Here is a 25200-nt window from a genome sequence, read left to right on the forward strand (position 1 = left end):
AACTGAGAAAATAAGTCAGTTCTCTGAGATAATAGGTCAGAGTGCTGAGATAATAAGTCAGTGCCCTGCGATAATAGGTCAGAGATTTGAGATAAGTCAGTGCTCTGAGATAATAGGTCAGAAAGCTGAGAAAATAAGTCAGAGAGCTGAGATAATAAGTCAGAGAGCTGAGATAATAAGCCAGAGAACTGTGATAATAAGTCTGAGAACTAAGATAATAGGTCATAATAGTCATCATTATGAGATAATAAGCCAGAGCTACAGGATAATCTGTAATCTAAGATAAGTCATCATTAGGAGATAATAAGCCAGAGCTCCAAGATAATAAGTCAGCGTTCTTAGATGAAATTAGTAATCATTCTGAGATAATAAATCAGAGCTCTGAAATAATAAGTCAGCATTCTGAGATAACCATTAGATTTTACAGATACAGTACACCCCACCAGATAAATCTGCCTCCCCAGAGCTCCCCGCTCCACCTCTGTCAGGTTCGCCCCCGGTGGCAGGTTCGCCCCGGTGTCAGGTTCGCCCCGGTGTATGTCGGACACTCACTAGAGGATAGAACGCTTTCCATGAACTCCTGCTGACTGATCCTCCCGTCCTGATCCCGGTCGATTCCTCGGAAGACGTCCAGGATGCGAGATTTCATCTGCCCGATCCACTGCATGTATCGCTTTCGCCAGACGGTAAAGTCAAAATGGGCAAATTCCTGCAGCTGCGACAGAAAACATCACAGAATGAGCCGGACGTCCTGAACCTGCCGCGGATCCACAGGAGTCAGGAGACCACAGACCTCGTGCAGCCTCTGAAGAGCGCCCTGAAGACGACACTGACGGTCCAAGGCCAGGAACCACAGCTGCTGCCAGCGGTTCAGGAGCTGCGTCATGTGCGGGGTCTGTGGTGCCAGGTCTTGCAGAGGAATACAGGGGCCGGACTGGGGGGACTTCTCCAAGTTTTGTCTTTCTGAAACAACAAAGAGCGATTACATCTGACTTTAGAAGGAAAATCACCGAGGACTGACACTGGGGAGCGGGAGAAGGTAGACACTAGGGGAAGGCGGACATGGAGAGAAGGCGGAGTCTGGGAGAAGGCGGACACTGGGAGAAGGCGGAAACTGGGAGAAGGCGCACACTGGGAGAAGGCGGATACTGGGAGGAAGCGGAGACTGGGAGGAAGCGGACACTGAGAGAAGGTGGACACTGGGAGAAGGCGCACACTGGGAGGAAGCGGAGACTGAGAGAAGGCGGATACTGGGAGGAAGCGGACACTGAATGAAGGTGGACACTGGGAGAAGGCGCACACTGGGAGGAAGCGGACACAGAGAAGGCGGACACAGGGAGAAGGCGCACACTGGGAGGAAGCGGAGACTGAGAGAAGGCGGACACTGGGAGAAGGCGGATACTGGGAGGAAGCGGACACTGAGAGAAGGCGGACACTGTGAGAAGGCGGAAACTGGGAGGAAGCGGACACTGAGAGAAGGCGGACACTGGGAGAAGGCGGAAACTGGGAGAAGGTGCACACTGGGAGAAGGCGGATACTGGGAGGAAGCGGACACTGAGAGAAGGCGGACACTGGGTGAAGGCGCACACTGGGAGGAAGCGGACACTGGGTGAAGGCGCACACTGGGAGGAAGCGGAGACTGAGAGAAGGCGGACACTGGGAGAAGGCGGATACTGGGAGGAAGCGGACACTGAGAGAAGGCGTACACTGGGAGAAGGCGGAAACTGGGAGGAAGCGGACACTGAGAGAAGGCAGACACTGGGCGAAGGCGGAAAATGGGAGAAGGTGCACACTGGGAGAAGGCGGATACTGGGAGGAAGCGGACACTGAGAGAAGGTGCACACTGGGAGAAGGCGGACACTGGGTGAAGGCGCACACTGGGAGGAAGCGGAGACTGAGAGAAGGCGGACACTGGGAGAAGGAGGATACTGGGAGGAAGCGGACACTGACAGAAGGCGGACACTGGGAGAAGGCGCACACTGGGAGAAGGCGGACACTGGGGGAAGGAGGACACTGGGAGAAGGCGCACACTGGGAGAAGGCGCACACTGGGAGAAGGTGGAAACTGGGAGAATGCGGACACTGGGAGAAGGCGGACACTGAGAGAAGGCGGACACTGGGAGAAGGCGGACACTGGGAGAAGGTGGACACTGGGAGAAGGTGGACACTGGGAGAAGGTGGACACTGGGAGAAGGTGGAAACTGGGAGAATGCGGACACTGACAGAAGGCGTACACTGGGGGAACTCAGTGTCACAACTCAGATACCAGGGGTAATTGATTCGGTTCCACCACCCAGACGTTGTGGCAACAGGTCTACACTTTTAAAAAAACGAGAGGCGTTCTGGATACATACATTAGAGACACTTTCTCCTAAAGGTCTCAACAGGGACTATGACCTCATGGCATTTACCGTATATGAATATGTATGTGGATATTTCAATTTACTAATTCTTTTCTCTCTGTTCCTCCAGAGTCGCCTATATTGACCCTCGGACACCGCTGAGCACGAACACCTGTAGACCTGCACGTTAAGTGCACCCTCACCCTGCTTAACATAGTCCGCCTATGTCTAATAAATCTGGATTGCACCACGCGTCTATCTGTCCTTCTCTTACCGGACATATGCACCCTGGTACTTATCACCTGGTGACCATTTAGGTATAATTACCCCTCTCACCTACACTGGTCCCACTGTACCTGTAGCACTTCCACATCTCTTTAGCTAGTTATCCTCTCTATCTTACATCCAGCTACATAAGACAAAACGTGTTCTCTTTTCCCTCCCCTCTCACATTCATCCTATCCACAATTACATCGCATCTATACCAATCTTTTTTTGGCTTTTTGCCTTTATATTTTATCCAAGCACTCCATATCATAGTCATACGCCCACATCCACGCCTTCTCTTCTCTAAAGCGGCGGCATAACGCTGTTTTAATTCAGTGAAACGCATATTTACGTCACTTCCGCCCCCAAGGTGGAACACAGTGCCACGCACATCCATGTTTTATGCGTCACTTCCGCTCTTGCGCCGTGCGACCTATCTCCTCGCATAGGAACTGATTGCCGGTCAGGGTTACTTACACCCACCCCCTCCGGACGCTTATATGCACACACCGCCTCGTGATCCTCACAGCGGTGGACGCCGCGATAGCAGCAAGGACACAGGTACGCTACGGCCCTTGTGTATTTCCTGGACATATTATTATTTGAGCGCAGTTTCGCCCTTCAACTATCACATGCATCTCTTTTCCTAGGCTGCATCCACTCCATTTGGATAACTTCTAAGCATCTACCATCCACCCTATTGGAAGGTCGTTTTCAACCCTATTCACTTAGTGCTCACGCTAGCTTCACTTCAGGCACATTAGTATTACCAACACAATTTTCTTCTCCGCAGGCTTGTACAGCCATTTCCTAACATACTGTAATACATCCCTTTGTACGGTATGTTCCTTTGCATCTTTTTCATTCTTTTATTCATGTGACTATGCCTTGATATGCCGTATTCTTCCAGACTGTCATTATCTGTCTTGTATATACTGTGTATATATATATATATATATATATATATATATATATATATATATATATATATATACATATATATATATACACTAGCTGAAGAGCCGGCGTTGCCTGGGCATAGTAAATATCTGTGGTTAGTTATAGCACCTCACTTCTCTTATTTTCCCCTCACGCCTCTCATTTTCTCCCTCACACCTCTCATTTTCCCCCTCACTCCTCTCATTCCCTCCTAACACTTGTCATTTCGACATCACATCTGTCATTTTCTGATCACTCCACTATTTTCCCTCACTCCTCTCATTTTGCACTCACACCTTTTCATTTTCACCTCACACCCCTCATTTTCACCTCACACCCCTCATTTTCCCCTCAGTATATACACTCACCGGCCACTTTATTAGGTACACCTGTCCAACTTCTTGTTAACACTTAATTTCTAATCAGCCAATCACATGGCGGCAACTCAGTGCATTTAGGCATGTAGACATGGTCAAGACAATCTCCTGCAGTTCAAACCGAGCATCAGTATGGGGAAGAAAGGTGATTTGAGTGCCTTTGAACGTGGCATGGTTGTTGGTGCCAGAAGGGCTGGTCTGAGTATTTCAGAAACTGCTGATCTACTGGGATTTTCACGCACAACCATCTCTAGGGTTTACAGAGAATGGTCCGAAAAAGAAAAAAAATCCAGTGAGCGGCAGTTCTGTGGGCGGAAATGCCTTGTTGATGCCAGAGGTCAGAGGAGAATGGGCAGACTGGTTCGAGCTGATAGAAAGGCAACAGTGACTCAAATCGCCACCCGTTACAACCAAGGTAGGCCTAAGAGCATCTCTGAACGCACAGTGCGTCGAACTTTGAGGCAGATGGGCTACAGCAGCAGAAGACCACACCGGGAACCACTCCTTTCAGCTAAGAACAGGAAACTGAGGCTACAATTTGTACAAGCTCATCGAAATTGGACAGTAGAAGATTGGAAAAACGTTGCTTGGTCTGATGAGTCTCGATTTCTGCTGCGACATTCGGATGGTAGGGTCAGAATTTGGCGTAAACAACATGAAAGCATGGATCCATCCTGCCTTGTATGGAGCATCTTTGGGATGTGCAGCCGATAAATCTGCGGCAACTGTGTGATGCCATCATGTCAATATGGACCAAAATCTCTGAGGAATGCTTCCAGCACCTTGTTGAATCTATGCCACGAAGAATTGAGGCAGTTCTGAAGGCAAAAGGGGGTCCAACCCGTTACTAGCATGGTGTACCTAATAAAGTGGCCGGTGAGTGTACATGTTTGTCATCTCCCTTATATATAGTATACACCTGTATGTCATCTCCTGTATACAGTATATACCTGTATGTCATCCCCTTTATATAGTATATACCTGCTGTATGTCATCTCCTCCTCTATATAACTATGTGTCATCTCCTCTTTTATATAGTATATATCTGTATGTCATCTCCTCCTGTATATAGTATATATGCGTGTCATCTCCTCCTGTATTTAGTATATACCGGTAAGTCATCTCCTCCATTATATAGTATATACCTGTGTGTCATCTGCTCCTGTGTATAGTATATACCTGTGTGTCATCTCCTCCTGTTTATAGTATGTACCTGTATGTCATCTCCTCCTGTATATAGTATATACATGTGTGTCATCTCCTCCTGTATATAGTATGTACCTGTGTGAAGGGACAAATTAAGAAAGATTCTCCATTTTGTGCTTTTCGACTCCATTTTGCTGTTCTAAGATAAATTTTGTTACTAGGCTAAAGTTTACAGCTGTTATGAGACCTTGATTGTTGCAATCTAAACAGAACATGAGACTGAGGGTGTATTGTTCTACGAGACTTTGACGCACAGACTGTTCCTGCATTCTTATAGGTTAAGAACTGTGAGCGTGTTCTTATGCTGATTGGTTGAAGTATAATTTCTATGACTATGAAAAGTCATACACAATAAACGGGGGCCCAGAGATCTGCTTGATCCCCCCCCCAAACAGAGACACACGTCTCCGTCTGGTCATTTTCAGTTGCCGGCAACGCCCTGTAGAGTAATTTGGAAATCACTGAGTTAACCATGAAGGATCACTTTAGATCCTCCCTCAACAGTTGGCGCCCAACGTGGGGCCCCAAACAGGAACGCCTCTGCCCCCCGGAGGACAAAAAGACAAAGGATCCTCAGACTGGACACAGGCACTGGAAAATTGGGACTGATCATCCCCCACAACAACCACGGTAAGTTGGCAGTTATACTGTCCAGACTGACTGGTGTGGTTTTCCTGTGTTTGTTGCTGCAAAAGAGGATCTGAGGTTTGTCCCCGATGGTGGGGTGATTCTTGGGTGGAATCATATAGAGGTGTAGTTCCGTTGGGAGCCCAGTGCTCGAACCGTACCTCATAAGGAACGGACACCCCGGATTGACCAGTGATGTAATTCTCTTTATAGTCAAAATAACCTGAATTCCTGATCACTGCTAGAATCAGGCGCGGTGAGGTGATCGAAGATGGGTAGGATGCGTAACTCAGGAATATATAGATATATATGTGTATTTCCAGAGGTATCCGGAGGGAAAGTCTGAGATGCCCTCCTCTTTTCCCTGAGTACCGCGTTTTTGGGTTGTCCCAGAGGGGGACAGGTAGACCCAGTGGAACAAAACTAATACGGCCGCTCTGGTATTGTGCACGACTAAGTAAGGATATTTAGCTCTAAAGGTGAATCAGTTTCCGTGGAAGAAGACGACTTTGAATTTGTGTGATAAATCGGATACTGTTAGCCCAAAGACGGGGAAAGAAATCTGTCAGGAATGCAGGGAAAATATTCTCAATCATTGGTTTTTCTAAGGTGTTCTGGCATGTGAATTGTGTGATGAAGGTTTTGTAAAAATTAATTAAGTCTGAGAACTGCTGTATTCTGTTTCTGTGTGAAATTTCTAAGATACCAGATGGGAGGGGTCAAACAGCTGCGCTATTGCTTTCTCCTTTCTGTTCTGAGGAATGCTGCGATTTTCTTATCTCTGCTGTGTCTCTGGTATGGAGGGGGCACGTAGCGTTCTCTCTGTATTTTCTTGGTGTAGTACGCGCTGGGAGATCTGTGTTTTGTTTAAAGCAACAATATCGTTTTGCAGTACAAAGAAATATTGTAAGTTGAAGTTGGAAGTTGAAAGTGAAATATGGTCCCTCCCCAGGAAATTAAGCCTCTACTCCCAACTGTAAGCCCTATGCCCCTTAACCCCAAGGCACCAATATATCCTGGCCTGCTGAGAAGTTCTATGGGCGTCTTATGGTAGTATTTAAAGATCTGGGATTCTCATTGTAACAAAAAGCCCATTCACACCTTTTTGTGGCAGCTTTAATGTCCGGCCTTAAATCTGAATTGAAAGAGGCAATAATGTCAGTTAGACCCGATATTGAGACTTCTACTCCAAATGATGCATTAAAAGTAGTAAACAAAAAAAAAAGGTTTTCAGAACTTAGCCCATTCTGCATCAGCAGGGAAATCAAAAGGTTAAACCAGTAGCCGCAGCGAATCCTGCTCCAATCTCAGCCCCCCCTTCCCCCAGTTACAGGGACACAGCTCGTTCCTTATCAGTGGCATACACAACAGACTTCAGCTCCAGCCCTCCCACCCTACACAAATTCAGTTCTCCAATATCCCTTTTAACCCTATGTCTGGGAATCTCCCTCCCAAGCCCCGCCATGTCAATTCTCAGATCAAGAGCTTGTTTTAATTACAGTAGATGGTAGACCCAATAAATATACTCTTACACAACCCATTGGGACCCTTCCCTGAAGTTACTGCTCAGTTCCTAATCTCTCCCGCATGTCCGGTAAATTTACTGGGGGCAGATTTATTATCACAGTTCCGCTCTAGAATACAATTCCAAGATGATGGTCAGATGGTCCTCACGTTATATAACCCCTATGCAGATGAACATAATGTGAATGATCTTTTGTTGTGTGCACGAACAGAGCAGGAAGCCATTGCTGCCACTGTTAGCCTCCTCAAGTATCTGGCAGATCTGAACTGTCGGGTTTCGGCCTCGAAACTTTGGTTCTGCCTTGGTCAGGTGATATTTTTGGGTCACTGTCTCCTTCAGGGTGTCAGACACCTCACAAAAGAAAGAAAAATAGCCCCCAGCTCCCTTCCTTTTCCGAAAGATGAGACTGAACTCCAGCGTTTTCTTGGACTATGTACTTATTGTCGTCAGTGGATACCGGACGCATCCCGCATAATGCAACCTCTCTACAATGCCCTGAAAGACGGTTCAAGATATGCTGATGATTTTGGCAGATTCCACACCGGATACGCTGTTACTACGGAAGACACTGTAGTGCACGCAGCTGCACGCCCTCCCTCACAGTCAGCACAAGAAGTAGAACTTCAGGCTCTGTCTACTGCATGTATTTTGGCCAAAGACAGGTGGGCTAATACATACACGGACTCACAGTATGAATATGGTATTGCTCATGATTTCGGAGCCCTATGGGCCAATCGAGGGTTTATTACTACCGCCGGGACTCCAGTGAAGAATGCTGAAGCTGTTAAAACCCTCATGGACTCAATCAAATTACCTATCCAGGTGGCCATTATCAAAGTTAAGGTGCTCGGTCCTAAGAACAGTCCACAGACTGTTGGTAACGCCTTTGCAGATATGCAAGCAAAAGCTGCTGCTCTCCTACCCATTGAAATGATCATACCAACTATGGTGACCACACGCTCTCAGTGTAAACAGTTACAAGAAACACTGACTCTACAGGACCCTGATGATCCACGACAGACTGAGGTCTTCTGCCGGACCCCGCTTAATGACGATGCAGAGAATGTCCCCAAAGGAAGAGGTGAAGCAGTGGAAGGCTGATGGAGCATGTATGGACAATGGTTTCTGGAAAAAGGACCAACTTGTGTGTCTCCCTAAGCGGATGTACCCTGCTATTGCCACGTGGGCACATGAGCCCACACATCGAGGAAAAAAACAGGCCCTAGCCCTGGTACAAAAATTCTACTGGGCTCCAGGTATTTCTACAGTCCTGACAGCACTCAACCATGCTTTAATATCTGTCAGACTTGCAATCCCGGTCAACTTCAATGTGTACCCCCGAAGCACCTTGCTCAGCCCGACTATCCTTTCCAAAGGCTCCAGGTGGACCACATCACGTTGCCTAAGTCTGGAAGGTATGAATATTGTCTGGTGGTTGTCGACATGTTCCCCAGTTGGCCAGAAGCATTCCCGGTTACCAACATCACTGCAAAAACCACAGCGAAGAAACTGGTGATGGAAGTTATATGCAGATATGGTGTTTCAGAAGTCGTCGAAAGTGACCAAGGTCCGTCCTTTTCTTCTCATGTGTATCAGGAGGTTTTGACAATGCTTGGATCCACTGTAGCCCTCCATACTCTGTACTATCCACAATCTAGTGGGAAAGTTGAGAGGCTGAACGGCACACTGAAGGGACAATTGACCAAAATGATGCAGGAGACTACGGCTCCATGGCAAGGGCTCCTACCCATTGTACTGTACCACATTCGTACTACCCCTAAGGCAAAACATGGCCTGTCTCCATATGAGATATTGTTTGGTGCTAGGCCCTCAGTTGCAAATTTCCAGCCTCAGTAGTTATCAGAGGAAACTGACCGTGCTGTTCAATATGTTATTCAGCTTAGTAAAAATCTTGCTAACACCCATGTTTTAGTTTCTTCTTCCCTTCCAGATTCAGCAGAAACCAACACTGGTCACAATTTAAAGTCTGGTGGTTTTGTAGTCGTGAAAAGGCATGTCAGAAAACACGGACTAGAACCCTTGTATGACGGTCCCTACCAAGTCCTCCTCATTACTCCTATGTCAGTAAAGCTGGAAGGAAGGCCGACGTGGATCCACGTATCACACTGCAAGCTGGTCAAACAGACTAGTAGCAAATAAGGGGACATAATGTTTTGGTTTTTCGCATTTTCTATATTATTATTGGTAACCGCATGGGACAGCCTAAATTCCCCAATTTTCTTGAACAATAAGTTTGTACAATATCATGAAAGATTAGTAGTACAGATGGGTATAGCCAATAAAATTCTCAGTTCTATTTCCATTTACCCTATGATTACAGAAATGTGGGATAAATTGCTTAGGGCCACAGACTATCTAGATGATCAAATTAGGGATATAATGGATATACTTAATACTACTGTTGCTGTCCAAAACCAACTTATCATAGTCAGTAATTAATATACTGTAGTACTGGATTACTTAACAGCAGCACAGGGTGGTATGTGTCAGGTTATTGGACCCGCTTGCTGTCATTATATAGATCCCAATAGCACTATAAGGTTAAAGTCAGAGGATATTCAAAGACTCGAAGATTAATATGATAAAGACAATGATCGTAATAGGGACAGTTGGTGGGCAGACACCTTCTCCTTTTTTAATCTAGCCAATTGATTTGAGGGACCTGGGGGCTGGATAGCTGGAATCTTGCAAAGTTTGTTATATATCGTTGCCTTTATCCTTGTCATGTATGTAATACTAAAACTTGTTCTTTGGTGTATTTCTGTATGTATTAGGAAATTCTGCACTAAGACAACTAATGATGAAACCAAAAGCATTGCTACCCCTGCTCTTCTCTACACCGATTTCACAAAGTTATCTGATGAATATGTTGAAGCCAAGCGCATGGCTATCTTCAAAAGATCCCCACCACTGTTATCAATAATTGTTATTCGTAAATTCTAGTATACAGGGGGGACGGGTACGCCGCCACAGCCATGGCTGATAACATGGCACCAGCCATGTCAAGACCAGTACCCCTCGAGCTTATAGCTTGGGATAGTACCTCTGATGCTGGACATTAATTAACAAAATTTATCTAGGGGGGAATGTGAAGGGACAAATTAAGAAAGATTCTCCATTTTGTGCTTTTCGACTCCATTTTGCTGTTCTAAGATAAATTTTGTTACTAGGCTAAAGTTTACAGCTGTTATGAGACCTTGATTGTTGCAATCTAAACAGAACATGAGACTGAGGGTGTATTGTTCTACGAGACTTTGACGCACAGACTGTTCCTGCATTCTTATAGGTTAAGAACTGTGAGCGTGTTCTTATGCTGATTGGTTGAAGTATAATTTCTATGACTATGAAAAGTCATACACAATAAACGGGGGCCCAGAGATCTGCTTGGTCCCCCCCAAACAGAGACACACGTCTCCGTCTGGTCATTTTCAGTTGCCAGCAACGCCCTGTAGATTAATTTGGAAATCACTGAGTTAACCGTGAAGGATCACTTTAGATCCTCCCTCAACACCTGTATGTCATCTCCCCTGTATATAGTATATACCAGTGTGTCATCTGTTATGACCCCAATGGCAGAGGGTCTCAAAAGTACATACCAAGTCTGCAAACACAAAAAACCAGCTCATAGGGCAGTGGTAACTGGGCTGACCATATATCTAATCCTAACACCACAAACAGCAGCAGCCGGGGAACGTGCCTACGTTGGTTCTAGACGTCTCGCGCCAGCCGGAGAACTAACTAACCCTAGAAGGGAAAAGATAGACCTTTCTTGCCTCCAGAGAAAAGACCCCAAAAGTTGGATACAAGCCCCCAACAAATAATAACGGTGAGGTAAGGAGAAAAGACAAACGTAAGAATGAACTAGATATTTAGCAAAGAGAGGCCCACTGACTAATAGCAGAATATAGTAAGATGACTTATATGGTCAGCAAAAACCCTATCAAAATTTCCACGCTGGATATTCAAGAACCCCCGAACCGTCTAACGGCCCGGGGGGAGAACACCAGCCCCCTAGAGCTTCCAGCAAAATCAGGAATCACATTTAGTACAAGCTGGACAAAAAATAAGAGCAAAGCAAATAACCAAAAAACAAGGAAGCAGGACTTAGCTTAATTTTGCAAGATCCAAGACCAGCAGACAGGAGCAAACAGAAAGGAACTGATTACAACGATGCCAGGCACTGGACTGAGAAACCAGGAAGTTTATATAGCAACACCCCTGGACTAACGACCCAGGTGGGTGCCAAACTGAGGAAAGACAATCCCAGAGTCATATCACTAGTGACCACAAGAGGGAGCCAAAAAAGTCTAATTCACAACAGTACCCCCCCTTTAAGGAGGGGTCACCGAACCCTCACCAAGACCACCAGGGTGATCAGGATGAGCAGCGTGAAAGGCACTAACTAAATCGGCCGCATGCACATCAGAGGCAACCACCCAGGAATTATCCTCCTGAACATAGCCCTTCCACTTGACCAGATACTGAAGCCTCCGCCTGGAGAGACGAGAATCCAAGATCTTCTCCACCACGTACTCCAACTCGCCCTCAACCAACACCGGAGCAGGAGGCTCAACAGAAGGAACCACAGGTACAACGTACCGCCTGTTGTGAAGTTGGATTTTGGGCTCCCCCGGTGGCCGCTGGTGGAATTGAACTTGTGTGCATCATCCTCTCTGTTCACCTGTTCCCATCAGGATGTGGGAGTCGCTATTTAACCTTGCTCCTCTGTCATTTCCATGCCGGTCAACATTGTAATCAGAAGCCTTTCTGTGCATGTTCCTGCTTCTAGACAACTCCCAGCTAAGTCTGACTTTTGTCCTTGTTTGTTTTTGCATTTTGTTCCAGTTCACAGCTGCAGTTTCGTTTCTGTGTCTGGAAAGCTCTTGTGATCTGAAATTGCCACTCTGATGTTATGAGTTAATACTAGAGTCTTAAAGTAATTTCAGGATGGTGTTTTGATAGGGTTTTCAGCTGACCATGAAAGTGCCCTTTCTGTCTTCCTGCTATCTAGTAAGCGGACCTCGATTTTGCTAAACCTATTTTCATACTACGTTTGTCATTTTCATCTAAAATCACCGCCAATATATGTGGGGGCCTCTGTCTGCCTTTCGGGGAAATTTCTCTAGAGGTGAGCCAGGACTGTATTTTCCTCTGCTAGGATTAGTTAGTCCTCCGGCTGGCGCTGAGCGTCTAGGGATAAAACGTAGGCACGCTACCCGGCTACTGTTAGTTGCGCGGCAGGTTTAGTTCATGGTCAGTTTTAGTTTCCATCCTTCCAAGAGCTTGTTCTTATGTATGCTGGGCTATGTTCTCTTGCCATTGAGAACCATAACAGCTTGACCGGCCCACAAAGGGTTAAATTAATTGGCAGAGAAAGGAGAGAAAAAAAGAAGTCTGCTGAAATTTTTTTTTTTTTTTTTTCCTTCAGTTCTGAGTGTGCTTTCTATTGAATCACTTGCAAGTCTGCCTATATTGCAGCCTTCCTCTCTCTCTCTCCTTCTAATCCTGGAATGGCTCTGTGTTCACCTGTTTAAAATGGATATTCAGAGTTTAGCTGCAGGTTTGAATAATCTCACCACGAAAGTTCAAAATTTACAAGATTTTGTTGTTCATGTTCCTATATCTGAACCTAGAATTCCTTTGCCTGAATTTTTCTCGGGGAATAGATCTTGCTTTCAAAATTTCAAAAATAATTGCAAGTTGTTTTTGTCCCTGAAATCTCGCTCTGCTGGAGATCCTGCACAGCAGGTCAGGATTGTGATTTCCTTGCTCCGGGGTGACCCTCAAGATTGGGCTTTTGCATTGGCTCCAGGGGATCCTGCGTTGCTCAATGTGGATGCGTTTTTTCTGGCCTTGGGGTTGCTTTATGAGGAACCTCATTTAGAGCTTCAGGCGGAAAAAGCCTTGATGTCCCTATCTCAGGGGAAAGATGAAGTTGAAATATACTGCCAAAAATTCCGTAAATGGTCTGTGCTTACTCAGTGGAATGAGTGCGCCCTGGCGGCGAATTTCAGAGAGGGTCTCTCTGATGCCATTAAGGACGTTATGGTGGGGTTCCCTGTGCCTGCGGGTCTGAATGAGTCCATGACAATGGCTATTCAGATCGATAGACGTCTGCGGGAGCGCAAACCTGTGCACCATTTGGAGGTGTCTACTGAGAAGACGCCAGAGAATATGCAATGTGATAGAATTCTGTCCAGAAGCGAACGGCAGAATTTTAGACGAAAAAATGGGTTGTGCTTTTATTGTGGTGATTCAACTCATGTTATATCAGCATGCTCTAAGCGTACTAAGAAGCTTGATAAGTCAGTTTCAATTGGCACTTTTCAGTCTAAGTTTATTCTATCTGTGACCCTGATTTGTTCTTTATCATCTATTACCGCGGACGCCTATGTCGATTCTGGCGCCGCTTTGAGTCTTATGGATTGGTCCTTTGCCAAACGCTGTGGGTATGATTTAGAGCCTCTTGAAACTCCTATACCTCTGAAGGGGATTGACTCCACCCCATTGGCTAGTAATAAACCACAATACTGGACACAAGTAACTATGCGAATTAATCCGGATCATCAGGAGATTATTCGCTTTCTTGTGCTGTATAATCTGCATGATGTGTTGGTGCTTGGATTGCCATGGCTGCAATCTCATAACCCAGTCCTCGACTGGAAAGCTATGTCTGTGTTAAGCTGGGGATGTAAGGGGATGCATGGGGACGTACCTTTGGTTTCCATTTCATCATCTATTCCCTCTGAGATTCCTGAATTCTTGTCTGACTATCGTGACGTTTTTGAAGAACCTAAGCTTGGTTCATTACCTCCGCACCGGGAGTGCGATTGTGCCATAGATTTGATTCCGGGTAGTAAATACCCTAAGGGTCGTTTATTTAATCTGTCTGTACCTGAACATGCTGCTATGCGAGAATATATAAAGGAGTCCTTGGAAAAGGGACATATTCGTCCTTCGTCATCTCCCTTAGGAGCCGGTTTTTTCTTTGTGTCTAAGAAAGATGGCTCTTTGAGGCCGTGTATTGATTATCGGCTTTTGAATAAAATCACGGTTAAATATCAATATCCGTTGCCACTGCTGACTGATTTGTTTGCTCGCATAAAGGGGGCCAAGTGGTTCTCTAAGATAGATCTCCGTGGGGCGTATAATTTGGTGCGAATTAAGCAGGGGGATGAGTGGAAAACCGCATTTAATACGCCCGAGGGCCACTTTGAGTATTTGGTGATGCCTTTTGGCCTTTCAAATGCCCCTTCAGTCTTTCAGTCCTTTATGCATGACATTTTCCGTGATTATTTGGATAAATTTATGATTGTGTATCTGGATGATATTCTGATTTTTTCGGATGACTGGGACTCTCATGTCCAGCAGGTCAGGAGGGTTTTTCAGGTTTTGCGGTCTAATTCCTTGTGTGTGAAGGGTTCTAAGTGCGTTTTTGGGGTGCAAAAGATTTCCTTCTTGGGATACATTTTTTCCCCCTCTTCCATCGAGATGGATCCTGTCAAGGTTCAGGCTATTTGTGATTGGACGCAACCCTCTTCTCTTAAGAGTCTTCAGAAATTTTTGGGCTTTGCTAACTTTTATCGTCGATTTATTGCTGGTTTTTCTGATGTTGTTAAACCATTGACTGATTTGACTAAGAAGGGTGCTGATGTTGCTGATTGGTCCCCTGCTGCTGTGGAGGCCTTTCGGGAGCTTAAGCGCCGCTTTTCTTCCGCCCCTGTGTTGCATCAGCCTGATGTTGCTCTTCCTTTTCAGGTTGAGGTCGATGCTTCTGAAATCGGAGCTGGGGCGGTTTTGTCGCAGAGAAGTTCCGACCGCTCCGTGATGAAGCCTTGTGCTTTTTTTTCTCGTAAATTTTCGCCCGCCGAGCGGAATTATGATATTGGGAATCGGGAGCTTTTGGCCATGAAGTGGGCTTTTGAGGAGTGGCGTCATTGGCTTGAGGGGGCTAGACATCAGGTGGTGGTATTGACCGACCACAAAAATTTAATTTATCTTGAGTCCGCCAGACGCCTGAATCCTAGACAGGCGCGCTGGTCGTTGTTTTTCTCTCGGTTTAATTTTGTGGTGTCATACCTACCGGGTTCTAAGAATGTTAAGGCGGATGCCCTTTCTAGGAGTTTTGAGCCTGACTCCCCTGGTAATTCTGAACCTACAGGTATCCTTAAGGATGGAGTGATATTGTCTGCCGTTTCTCCAGACCTGCGGCGGGCCTTGCAGGAGTTTCAGGCGGATAGACCTGATCGTTGCCCACCTGGTAGACTGTTTGTTCCTGATGATTGGACCAGTAAAGTCATTTCTGAGGTTCATTCTTCTGCGTTGGCAGGTCATCCTGGAATCTTTGGTACCAGGGATTTGGTGGCAAGGTCCTTCTGGTGGCCTTCCCTGTCTCTAAATGTGCGAGGCTTCGTGCAGTCTTGTGACGTTTGTGCTCGGGCCAAGCCTTGTTGTTCTCGGGCTAGTGGATTGTTGTTGCCCTTGCCTATTCCGAAGAGGCCTTGGACGCACATCTCGATGGATTTTATTTCGGATCTTCCTGTTTCTCAGAAGATGTCTGTCATCTGGGTGGTGTGTGACCGTTTCTCTAAGATGGTCCATTTGGTTCCCCTGCCTAAGTTGCCTTCTTCTTCCGAGTTGGTTCCTCTGTTTTTTCAAAATGTGGTTCGTTTGCATGGTATTCCGGAGAATATCGTTTCTGACAGAGGAACCCAATTCGTGTCTAGATTTTGGCGGGCATTCTGTGCTAGGATGGGCATAGATTTGTCTTTCTCGTCTGCTTTCCATCCTCAGACTAATGGCCAGACCGAGCGGACGAATCAGACCTTGGAGACATATTTGAGGTGTTTTGTGTCTGCAGATCAGGATGATTGGGTTGCTTTTTTGCCTTTAGCGGAGTTTGCCCTCAATAATCGGGCCAGCTCTGCCACCTTGGTGTCTCCTTTTTTCTGTAATTCGGGGTTTCATCCTCGATTTTCCTCCGGTCAGGTGGAATCTTCGGATTGTCCTGGAGTGGATGCTGTGGTGGAGAGGTTGCATCAGATTTGGGGGCAGGTGGTGGACAATTTGAAGTTGTCCCAGGAGAAGACTCAGCTTTTTGCCAACCGCCGGCGTCGGGTTGGTCCTCGGCTTTGTGTCGGGGACTTGGTGTGGTTGTCTTCTCGTTTTGTCCCTATGAGGGTTTCTTCTCCTAAGTTTAAGCCTCGGTTCATCGGCCCGTACAAGATATTGGAGATTCTTAACCCTGTGTCCTTCCGTTTGGACCTCCCTGCATCTTTTTCTATTCATAATGTTTTTCATCGGTCATTATTGCGCAGGTATGAGGTACCGGTTGTGCCTTCCGTTGAGCCTCCTGCTCCGGTGTTGGTTGAGGGCGAGTTGGAGTACGTTGTGGAAAAAATCTTGGACTCCCGTGTTTCCAGACGGAAACTCCAGTATCTGGTCAAATGGAAGGGATACGGTCAGGAGGATAATTCTTGGGTGACTGCCTCTGATGTTCATGCCTCCGATCTGGTCCGTGCCTTTCATAGGGCTCATCCTGATCGCCCTGGTGGTTCTGGTGAGGGTTCGGTGCCCCCTCCTTGAGGGGGGGGTACTGTTGTGAAGTTGGATTTTGGGCTCCCCCGGTGGCCGCTGGTGGAATTGAACTTGTGTGCATCATCCTCTCTGTTCACCTGTTCCCATCAGGATGTGGGAGTCGCTATTTAACCTTGCTCCTCTGTCATTTCCATGCCGGTCAACATTGTAATCAGAAGCCTTTCTGTGCATGTTCCTGCTTCTAGACAACTCCCAGCTAAGTCTGACTTTTGTCCTTGTTTGTTTTTGCATTTTGTTCCAGTTCACAGCTGCAGTTTCGTTTCTGTGTCTGGAAAGCTCTTGTGATCTGAAATTGCCACTCTGATGTTATGAGTTAATACTAGAGTCTTAAAGTAATTTCAGGATGGTGTTTTGATAGGGTTTTCAGCTGACCATGAAAGTGCCCTTTCTGTCTTCCTGCTATCTAGTAAGCGGACCTCGATTTTGCTAAACCTATTTTCATACTACGTTTGTCATTTTCATCTAAAATCACCGCCAATATATGTGGGGGCCTCTGTCTGCCTTTCGGGGAAATTTCTCTAGAGGTGAGCCAGGACTGTATTTTCCTCTGCTAGGATTAGTTAGTCCTCCGGCTGGCGCTGAGCGTCTAGGGATAAAACGTAGGCACGCTACCCGGCTACTGTTAGTTGCGCGGCAGGTTTAGTTCATGGTCAGTTTTAGTTTCCATCCTTCCAAGAGCTTGTTCTTATGTATGCTGGGCTATGTTCTCTTGCCATTGAGAACCATAACAACCGCCGCAACAAAGACCTATGGAACACGTTGTGAATGGCAAACGACACCGGAAGATCCAAGCGAAAGGACACAGGATTAAGGATTTCCAATATCTTGTAAGGACCGATGAAGCGAGGCTTAAATTTAGGAGAGGAGACCTTCATAGGAACAAATCGAGAAGACAGCCATACCAAATCCCCAACACGAAGTCGGGGACCCACACCGCGGCGGCGGTTGGCAAAACGCTGAGCCTTCTCCTGTGACAACTTCAAGTTGTCCACCACATGATTCCAGATCCGCTGCAACCTATCCACCACGGAATCTACCCCAGGACAGTCAGAGGGCTCCACATGTCCCGAGGAAAAACGAGGATGGAAACCAGAGTTGCAAAAAAATGGCGAAACCAAAGTAGCGGAACTAGCCCGATTATTAAGGGCAAACTCAGCCAACGGCAAGAAGGTCACCCAATCATCCTGATCTGCAGAAACAAAGCACCTCAAATAAGCCTCCAGAGTCTGATTAGTTCGCTCTGTTTGTCCATTAGTCTGAGGATGAAAGGCAGACGAAAACGACAAATCAATGCCCATCTTAGCACAAAAGGATCGCCAGAACCTGGAAACAAACTGGGATCCTCTGTCAGACACAATATTCTCAGGAATGCCGTGTAAACGAACCACATTCTGAAAGAACAAAGGAACCAGATCGGAAGAGGAAGGCAGCTTAGGCAAAGATACCAAATGGACCATCTTGGAAAAGCGATCACATACCACCCAGATGACAGACATGCCCTGAGACACCGGAAGATCTGAAATGAAATCCATGGAAATGTGTGTCCAAGGCCTCTTCGGGACAGGCAAGGGCAAGAGCAACCCGCTGGCACGAGAACAGCAAGGCTTAGCTCGAGCACAAGTCCCACAGGACTGCACAAATGACCGCACATCCCGTGACAAGGAAGGCCACCAAAAGGACCTAGCCACCAGATCTCTGGTGCCAAAAATTCCCGGATGCCCTGCCAACACCGAGGAATGAACCTCGGAAATGACTCTGCTGGTCCACTTATCAGGAACAAACAGTCTGTCAGGTGGACAAGAGTCAGGTCTACCAGCCTGAAATCTCTGCAACACACGTCGCAAATCCGGAGAAATGGCTGACAGGATAACTCCCTCTTTGAGAATACCAACTGGTTCTGCGACTCCAGGAGAGTCAGGCACAAAGCTCCTTGAAAGAGCATCAGCCTTCACATTCTTTGAACCTGGTAAATACGAGACCACAAAGTCAAAACGGGAGAAAAACAATGACCAGCGGGCCTGTCTAGGATTCAGGCGTTTAGCAGACTCGAGATACATCAGATTTTTGTGATCAGTCAAGACCACCACACGATGCTTAGCACCCTCGAGCCAATGACGCCACTCCTCAAATGCCCACTTCATGGCTAACAACTCCCGATTGCCAACATCATAATTCCGCTCAGCAGGCGAAAACTTCCTAGAGAAAAAAGCACATGGTCTCATTACAGAGCAACCAGGGCCTCTCTGCGACAAAACGGCCCCTGTCCCAATCTCAGAATCATCCACTTCAACCTGAAAGGGAAGTGAGACATCAGGCTGGCACAAAACAGGCACCGAAGTAAACCGGCGCTTCAACTCTTGAAAGGCTTCCACGGCTGCAGGAGCCCAGTTAGCAACATCAGAACCTTTCTTGGTCATATCCGTCAAAGGTTTAACAACGCTAGAAAAATTAGCAATAAAACGACAGTAGAAGTTAGCAAAACCCAAGAACTTCTGAAGACTCTTAACTGACGTGGGTTGAGTCCAATCATGAATAGCTCGGACCTTGACTGGGTCCATCTCCACTGCAGAAGGGGAAAAAATAAAACCCAAAAAGGGAACCTTCTGTACTCCAAAGAGACACTTTGAGCCCTTAACAAACAAAGCATTCTCACGCAAAACATGAAACACCATCCTGACCTGCTCTACATGCGAGTCCCAATCATCAGGAAAAAAACAGAATATCATCCAGATAAACAATAATAAATCTATCCAAATACTTCCGGAAAATATCATGCATAAAGGACTGAAACACTGAAGGAGCATTAGAGAGCCCGAAAGGCATCACCAAGTACTCAAAATGACCTTCGGGCGTATTAAATGCAGTTTTCCATTCATCTCCTTGCTTAATGCGCACAAGGTTGTACGCACCACGAAGATCTATCTTGGTGAACCACTTGGCACCTTTAATCCGGGCAAACAAGTCCGACAACAGAGGCAAAGGATACTGAAATTTAACAGTGATTTTATTCAGAAGCCGATAGTCAATACAAGGTCTCAAAGATCCGTCCTTCTTGGCCACAAAAAAGAATCCCGCACCAAGAGGGGAAGAGGATGGACGGATATGCCCCTTCTCCAGAGATTCCTTGATATACGAACGCATTGCGGTATGCTCAGGTACTGACAGATTAAATAATCTTCCCTTAGGAAATTTACTACCTGGAATCAAATCTATAGCGCAGTCACAGTCCCTATGAGGAGGAAGAGCACTGGACCTGGACTCGCTGAATACATCCTGGTAATCAGACAAATACTCAGGAACTTCCGAAGGAGTAGAGGAAGCAATAGACACCGGCGGGGAATCACCATGAATTCCCTGACAGCCCCAACTTGACACAGACATTGCCTTCCAATCCAAGACTGGATTATGGGTCTGTAACCATGGCAGACCCAAAACGACCAAATCATGCATTTTATGCAGAACAAGAAAACGAATCACCTCCCGATGTTCAGGAGTCATGCACATGGTTACCTGTGTCCAAAACTGCGGTTTATTTTCCGCCAATGGCGTAGCATCAATACCTCTAAGAGGGATAGGATTTACCAACGGCTCAAGAACAAAACCACAGCGCTTGGCAAACGACAGATCCATAAGACTCAGGGCAGCACCTGAATCCACAAACGCCATAACAGGGTAGGAGGACAATGAGCAAATTAAAGTTACAGACAAAATAAATTTAGGTTGCAAATTACCAATGGCGACAGGACTAACAACCCTAGTTAGGCGTTTAGAGCATGCTGATATAACATGTGTAGAATCACCACAGTAAAAACACAACACATTCTGACGTCTATGATTTTTCCGTTCATTTCTAGTCTGAATTCTACCACATTGCATTAAATCAGGTGTTTGTTCAGACAACACCACCAGAGGATTCGCGGCTTTGCGCTCCCGCAAACGCCGGTCAATTTGAATAGCCAGCGCCATAGAATCATTCAGACTTGTAGGATTGGGGAAACCCACCATCACATTCTTAATGGCTTCAGAAAGGCCATTTCTGAAATTTGCGGCCAGAGCACACTCATTCCACTGAGTAAGCACGGACCATTTCCGAAATTTTTGGCAATACACTTCAGCTTCATCCTGACCCTGAGAAATAGCCAGTAAGCCTTTTTCTGCCTGAATTTCAAGATTGGGTTCCTCGTAAAGCAATCCGAGCGCCAGAAAAAACGCATCAATATTTGCCAATGCCGGATCTCCTGGCGCTAGCGAGAAGGCCCAATCCTGAGGGTCGCCCCGTAAGAAAGAGATAACAATTTTTACTTGCTGAGCTGAGTCTCCAGATGAACGGGGTCTCAGAGATAGAAACAATTTACAATTATTCCTGAAATTCCTAAACTTAAATCGGTCTCCAGAGAACAGTTCAGGAATAGGTATTTTAGGTTCAGACATTGGACTACTGGTAACAAAATCTTGTATGCCCTGCACACGAGCAGCAAGCTGATCCACACTTGTAATCAAAGTCTGGACATTCATGTCTGCAGCAAGCACAAGCCACTCAGAGGTAAAGGGGAGGAAAAAAGAGAGGAAAGAAAAAAAAAAAAAAACTCAGACTTTCCTTTCTTGTAATCCCACTTCTGCAATGCATTAAACATTCAACCTTGGCCTGGCATACTGTTATGACCCCAATGGCAGAGGGTCTCAAAAGTACATACCAAGTCTGCAAACACAAAAAACCAGCTCATAGGGCAGTGGTAACTGGGCTGACCATATATCTAATCCTAACACCACAAACAGCAGCAGCCGGGGAACGTGCCTACGTTGGTTCTAGACGTCTCGCGCCAGCCGGAGAACTAACTAACCCTAGAAGGGAAAAGATAGACCTTTCTTGCCTCCAGAGAAAAGACCCCAAAAGTTGGATACAAGCCCCCAACAAATAATAACGGTGAGGTAAGGAGAAAAGACAAACGTAAGAATGAACTAGATATTTAGCAAAGAGAGGCCCACTGACTAATAGCAGAATATAGTAAGATGACTTATATGGTCAGCAAAAACCCTATCAAAATTTCCACGCTGGATATTCAAGAACCCCCGAACCGTCTAACGGCCCGGGGGGAGAACACCAGCCCCCTAGAGCTTCCAGAAAAATCAGGAATCACATTTAGTACAAGCTGGACAAAAAATAAGAGCAAAGCAAATAACCAAAAAACAAGGAAGCAGGACTTAGCTTAATTTTGCAAGATCCAAGACCAGCAGACAGGAGCAAACAGAAAGGAACTGATTACAACGATGCCAGGCACTGGACTGAGAAACCAGGAAGTTTATATAGCAACACCCCTGGACTAACGACCCAGGTGGGTGCCAAACTGAGGAAAGACAATCCCAGAGTCATATCACTAGTGACCACAAGAGGGAGCCAAAAAAGTCTAATTCACAACAGTCATCTCCTCCTGTATATAGTATATATGTGTGTGTCATCTCCTCCTGTATATAGTATGTACCTGTATGTCATCTCCTCCTGTATATAGTATACACCTGTGTGTCATCTCCTCCTGTATATAGTATGTACCTGTATGTCATCTTCCCTGTATATAGTATATACCTGTATGTCATCTCCTCCTGTATATAGTATATACCTGTGTGTCATCTCTCCTGTATACAGTATATATGTACCTGTGTCTTCTCCTGTATATAGTATATACCTGTGTGTCATTTCCCCTGTATATAGTATATATCTGTGTGTCATCTCCTCCTGTATTAGACCTCGTTCACTCGTTATTTGATCAGTATTTTTACCTCAGTATTTGTAAGCTAAATTGGCAGCCTGATAAATCCCCAGCCAACAGGAAGCCCTCCCCCCTGGCAGTATATATTAGCTCACACATACACATAATAGACAGGTCATGTGACTGACAGCTGCCGTATTTCCTATATGGTACAGTTGTTGCTCTTGTAGTTTGTCTGCTTATTAATCAGATTTTTATTTTTGAAGGATAATACCAGACTTGTGTGTGTTTTAGGGCGAGTTTCGTGTGTCAAGTTGTGTGTGTTGAGTTGCGTGTGGCGACATGCATGTAGCGACTTTTGTGATATGAGTTTTGTGTGGCGACATGCGTGTAGCAACTTTTTGTGTGTCGAGTTGCATGTGACAGGTTAGTGTAGCAAGTTGTGTGCAGCAAGTTTTGCGCATGGCAAGTTTTGCGCATGGCGAGTTTATGTGTGGTGCATTTTGAGTATGTGCAAGTTTTGTGTGAGGCAACTTTTGCATGTGTTGCAACTTTTGTGCATGTGGCAATTTTTCCGCGTGTACAAGTTTTGCGTGTAGCGAGTTTTCCATGAGGTGAGTTTTGCACATGTGGCGAGTTTTGCGTGAGCCTAGTTTTGCATGTGGCGAGTTTTGAGCGGCGACTTTTGTGTTTCGACTTTTATGTGGCGAGGTTGGTATATGTGTGGTGAAATGTGTGCTGAGGGTGATATATGTGTTCAAGCACGTGGTAGTGTGTGGAGCATTTTGTGTGTGTGTTCATATCCCCGTGTGTGGTGAGTATCCCATGTCGGGGCCTGTTATGATCCGGTGACCCTGGAGCCTCATGAGACTATCTCTGGAGTAGGTGGTACCTGTACTGACCGCAATCCTAATACTGACACCGCAACTAGAAGTAGCCGTGGGATGTACCTAACCAGGCCTAGACACCTCGACACAGCCGGAGGACTAAATACCCCTAAAGATGGAAATGGGAAATCCTATCTTGCCTCAGAGCAGAGCCCCAAAGGATAGGCAGCCACCCACAAATATTGACTGTGAGTTTAAGAGGAAATACGTACACAGGCAGAAAAAACAGAGTTTAGCAAAAGAGGCCCTTCTAGCTAGATAAAAAGGATAGGACAGAATTCTAAGCGGTCAGTATTAAAACACTAGAAAATTCCACAGCAGAAAATACTATACACTACATCTAACTAAAGACATAGGATGTATATCTGCATCTCCAGAGAAACCAGCATGACAGAAAAATCCAAACAACTCAAGCTGGACAAAAACACAATAGATTGCACTGCACATAAAAGCACACTGCATGCATGCTACAGAGAACCAAAACAAGGCACTTATCTTAGCTGAAATGACAGCAGGGCAGTGGAGCCAGACGGAGATGCAATCCCTCCAAGATACAATGGACAACTGGCAGGGATTGATGGATCCTACAAACCTAAATACCTAATAGTGCTGCAATAAGCAGAAACACCTGCCCTGGCCTATAATCCAGAGACCACTGTACTACCACTAACAACCACCGGAGGGAGCCCAAGAGCAGAATTCACAACAGTACCCCCCCTTGAAGAGGGGGTCACTGAACCCTCACCAGAGCCCCCGGCCGATCAGGACGAGCCAGATGAAAGGCCCGAACCAAATCAGCAGCATGGACATCAGAGGCAAAAACCCAAGAATTATCCTCCTGGCCGTAACCTTTCCATTTGACAAGGTACTGAAACTTCCGTCTCGAAAAACGAGAATCCAAAATCTTCTCAACCACATACTCCAACTCCCCATCAACCAACACAGGAGCCGGAGGATCAACAGAGGGAAGAACGGGCACCACATATTTCCGCAATAAAGATCTATGGAAAACATTATGGATAGCAAAAGATGCCGGAAGGGCCAAACGAAAAGACACCGGATTGATAATCTCAGAAATCCTATAAGGACCAATAAACCGAGGCTTAAACTTAGGGGAAGAAACCTTCATAGGAACATGACGAGAAGACAACCAGACCAAATCCCCAACCCGAAGCCGGGAACCAACACACCGACGACGATTAGCAAAACGTTGCGCCTCCTCCTGAGACAACACCAAATTGTCCACCACATGAGCCCAAATTTGCTGCAACCTGTCCACCACAGAATCCACACCAGGACAATCAGAAGGCTCAACCTGTCCTGAAGAAAAACGAGGATGAAAACCAAAATTACAAAAAAAAGGGGAAACCAAGGTAGCCGAACTAGCCCGATTATTAAGGGCAAACTCGGCCAATGGCAAGAAAGCCACCCAATCATCCTGATCAGCAGACACGAAGCATCTCAAATAAGTTTCCAAAGTCTGGTTGGTTCGCTCGGTTTGGCCATTTGTCTGATGAAATGCGGAAGAAAAAGACAAATCAATGCCCAGCCTAGCACAAAAGGCTCGCCAAAACCTAGAAACAAACTGGGAACCTCTGTCGGACACAATATTCTCCGGAATACCATGCAAACGAACCACATGCTGAAAAAACAATGTAACCAAATCAGAAGAGGAAGGCAACTTAGGCAAAGGCACCAAATGAACCAT

General features: G+C 46.0%; 1 protein-coding gene across 4 annotated transcripts in view; it reads right to left on the reverse strand.

Annotated features, from left to right (window-relative positions):
• Nucleotides 1-25200, reverse strand: part of LOC143783170 (microtubule-actin cross-linking factor 1, isoforms 6/7-like) — a 347588-nt gene that overhangs the window by 17218 nt on the left and 305170 nt on the right. For all 4 annotated transcript variants that reach the window (XM_077271554.1, XM_077271553.1, XM_077271555.1 and 1 more), the window contains 2 exons: nt 794-963; nt 553-715 (listed from right to left, as the gene is read on the reverse strand). In XM_077271554.1, the coding sequence (XP_077127669.1) occupies nt 553-715; nt 794-963 (333 nt within the window). The remainder of the gene's footprint in view (nt 1-552; nt 716-793; nt 964-25200) is intronic.

The sequence above is a fragment of the Ranitomeya variabilis genome, chromosome 6 (assembly GCF_051348905.1).
Source record: "Ranitomeya variabilis isolate aRanVar5 chromosome 6, aRanVar5.hap1, whole genome shotgun sequence".
Lineage (NCBI taxonomy): Eukaryota > Metazoa > Chordata > Amphibia > Anura > Dendrobatidae > Ranitomeya > Ranitomeya variabilis.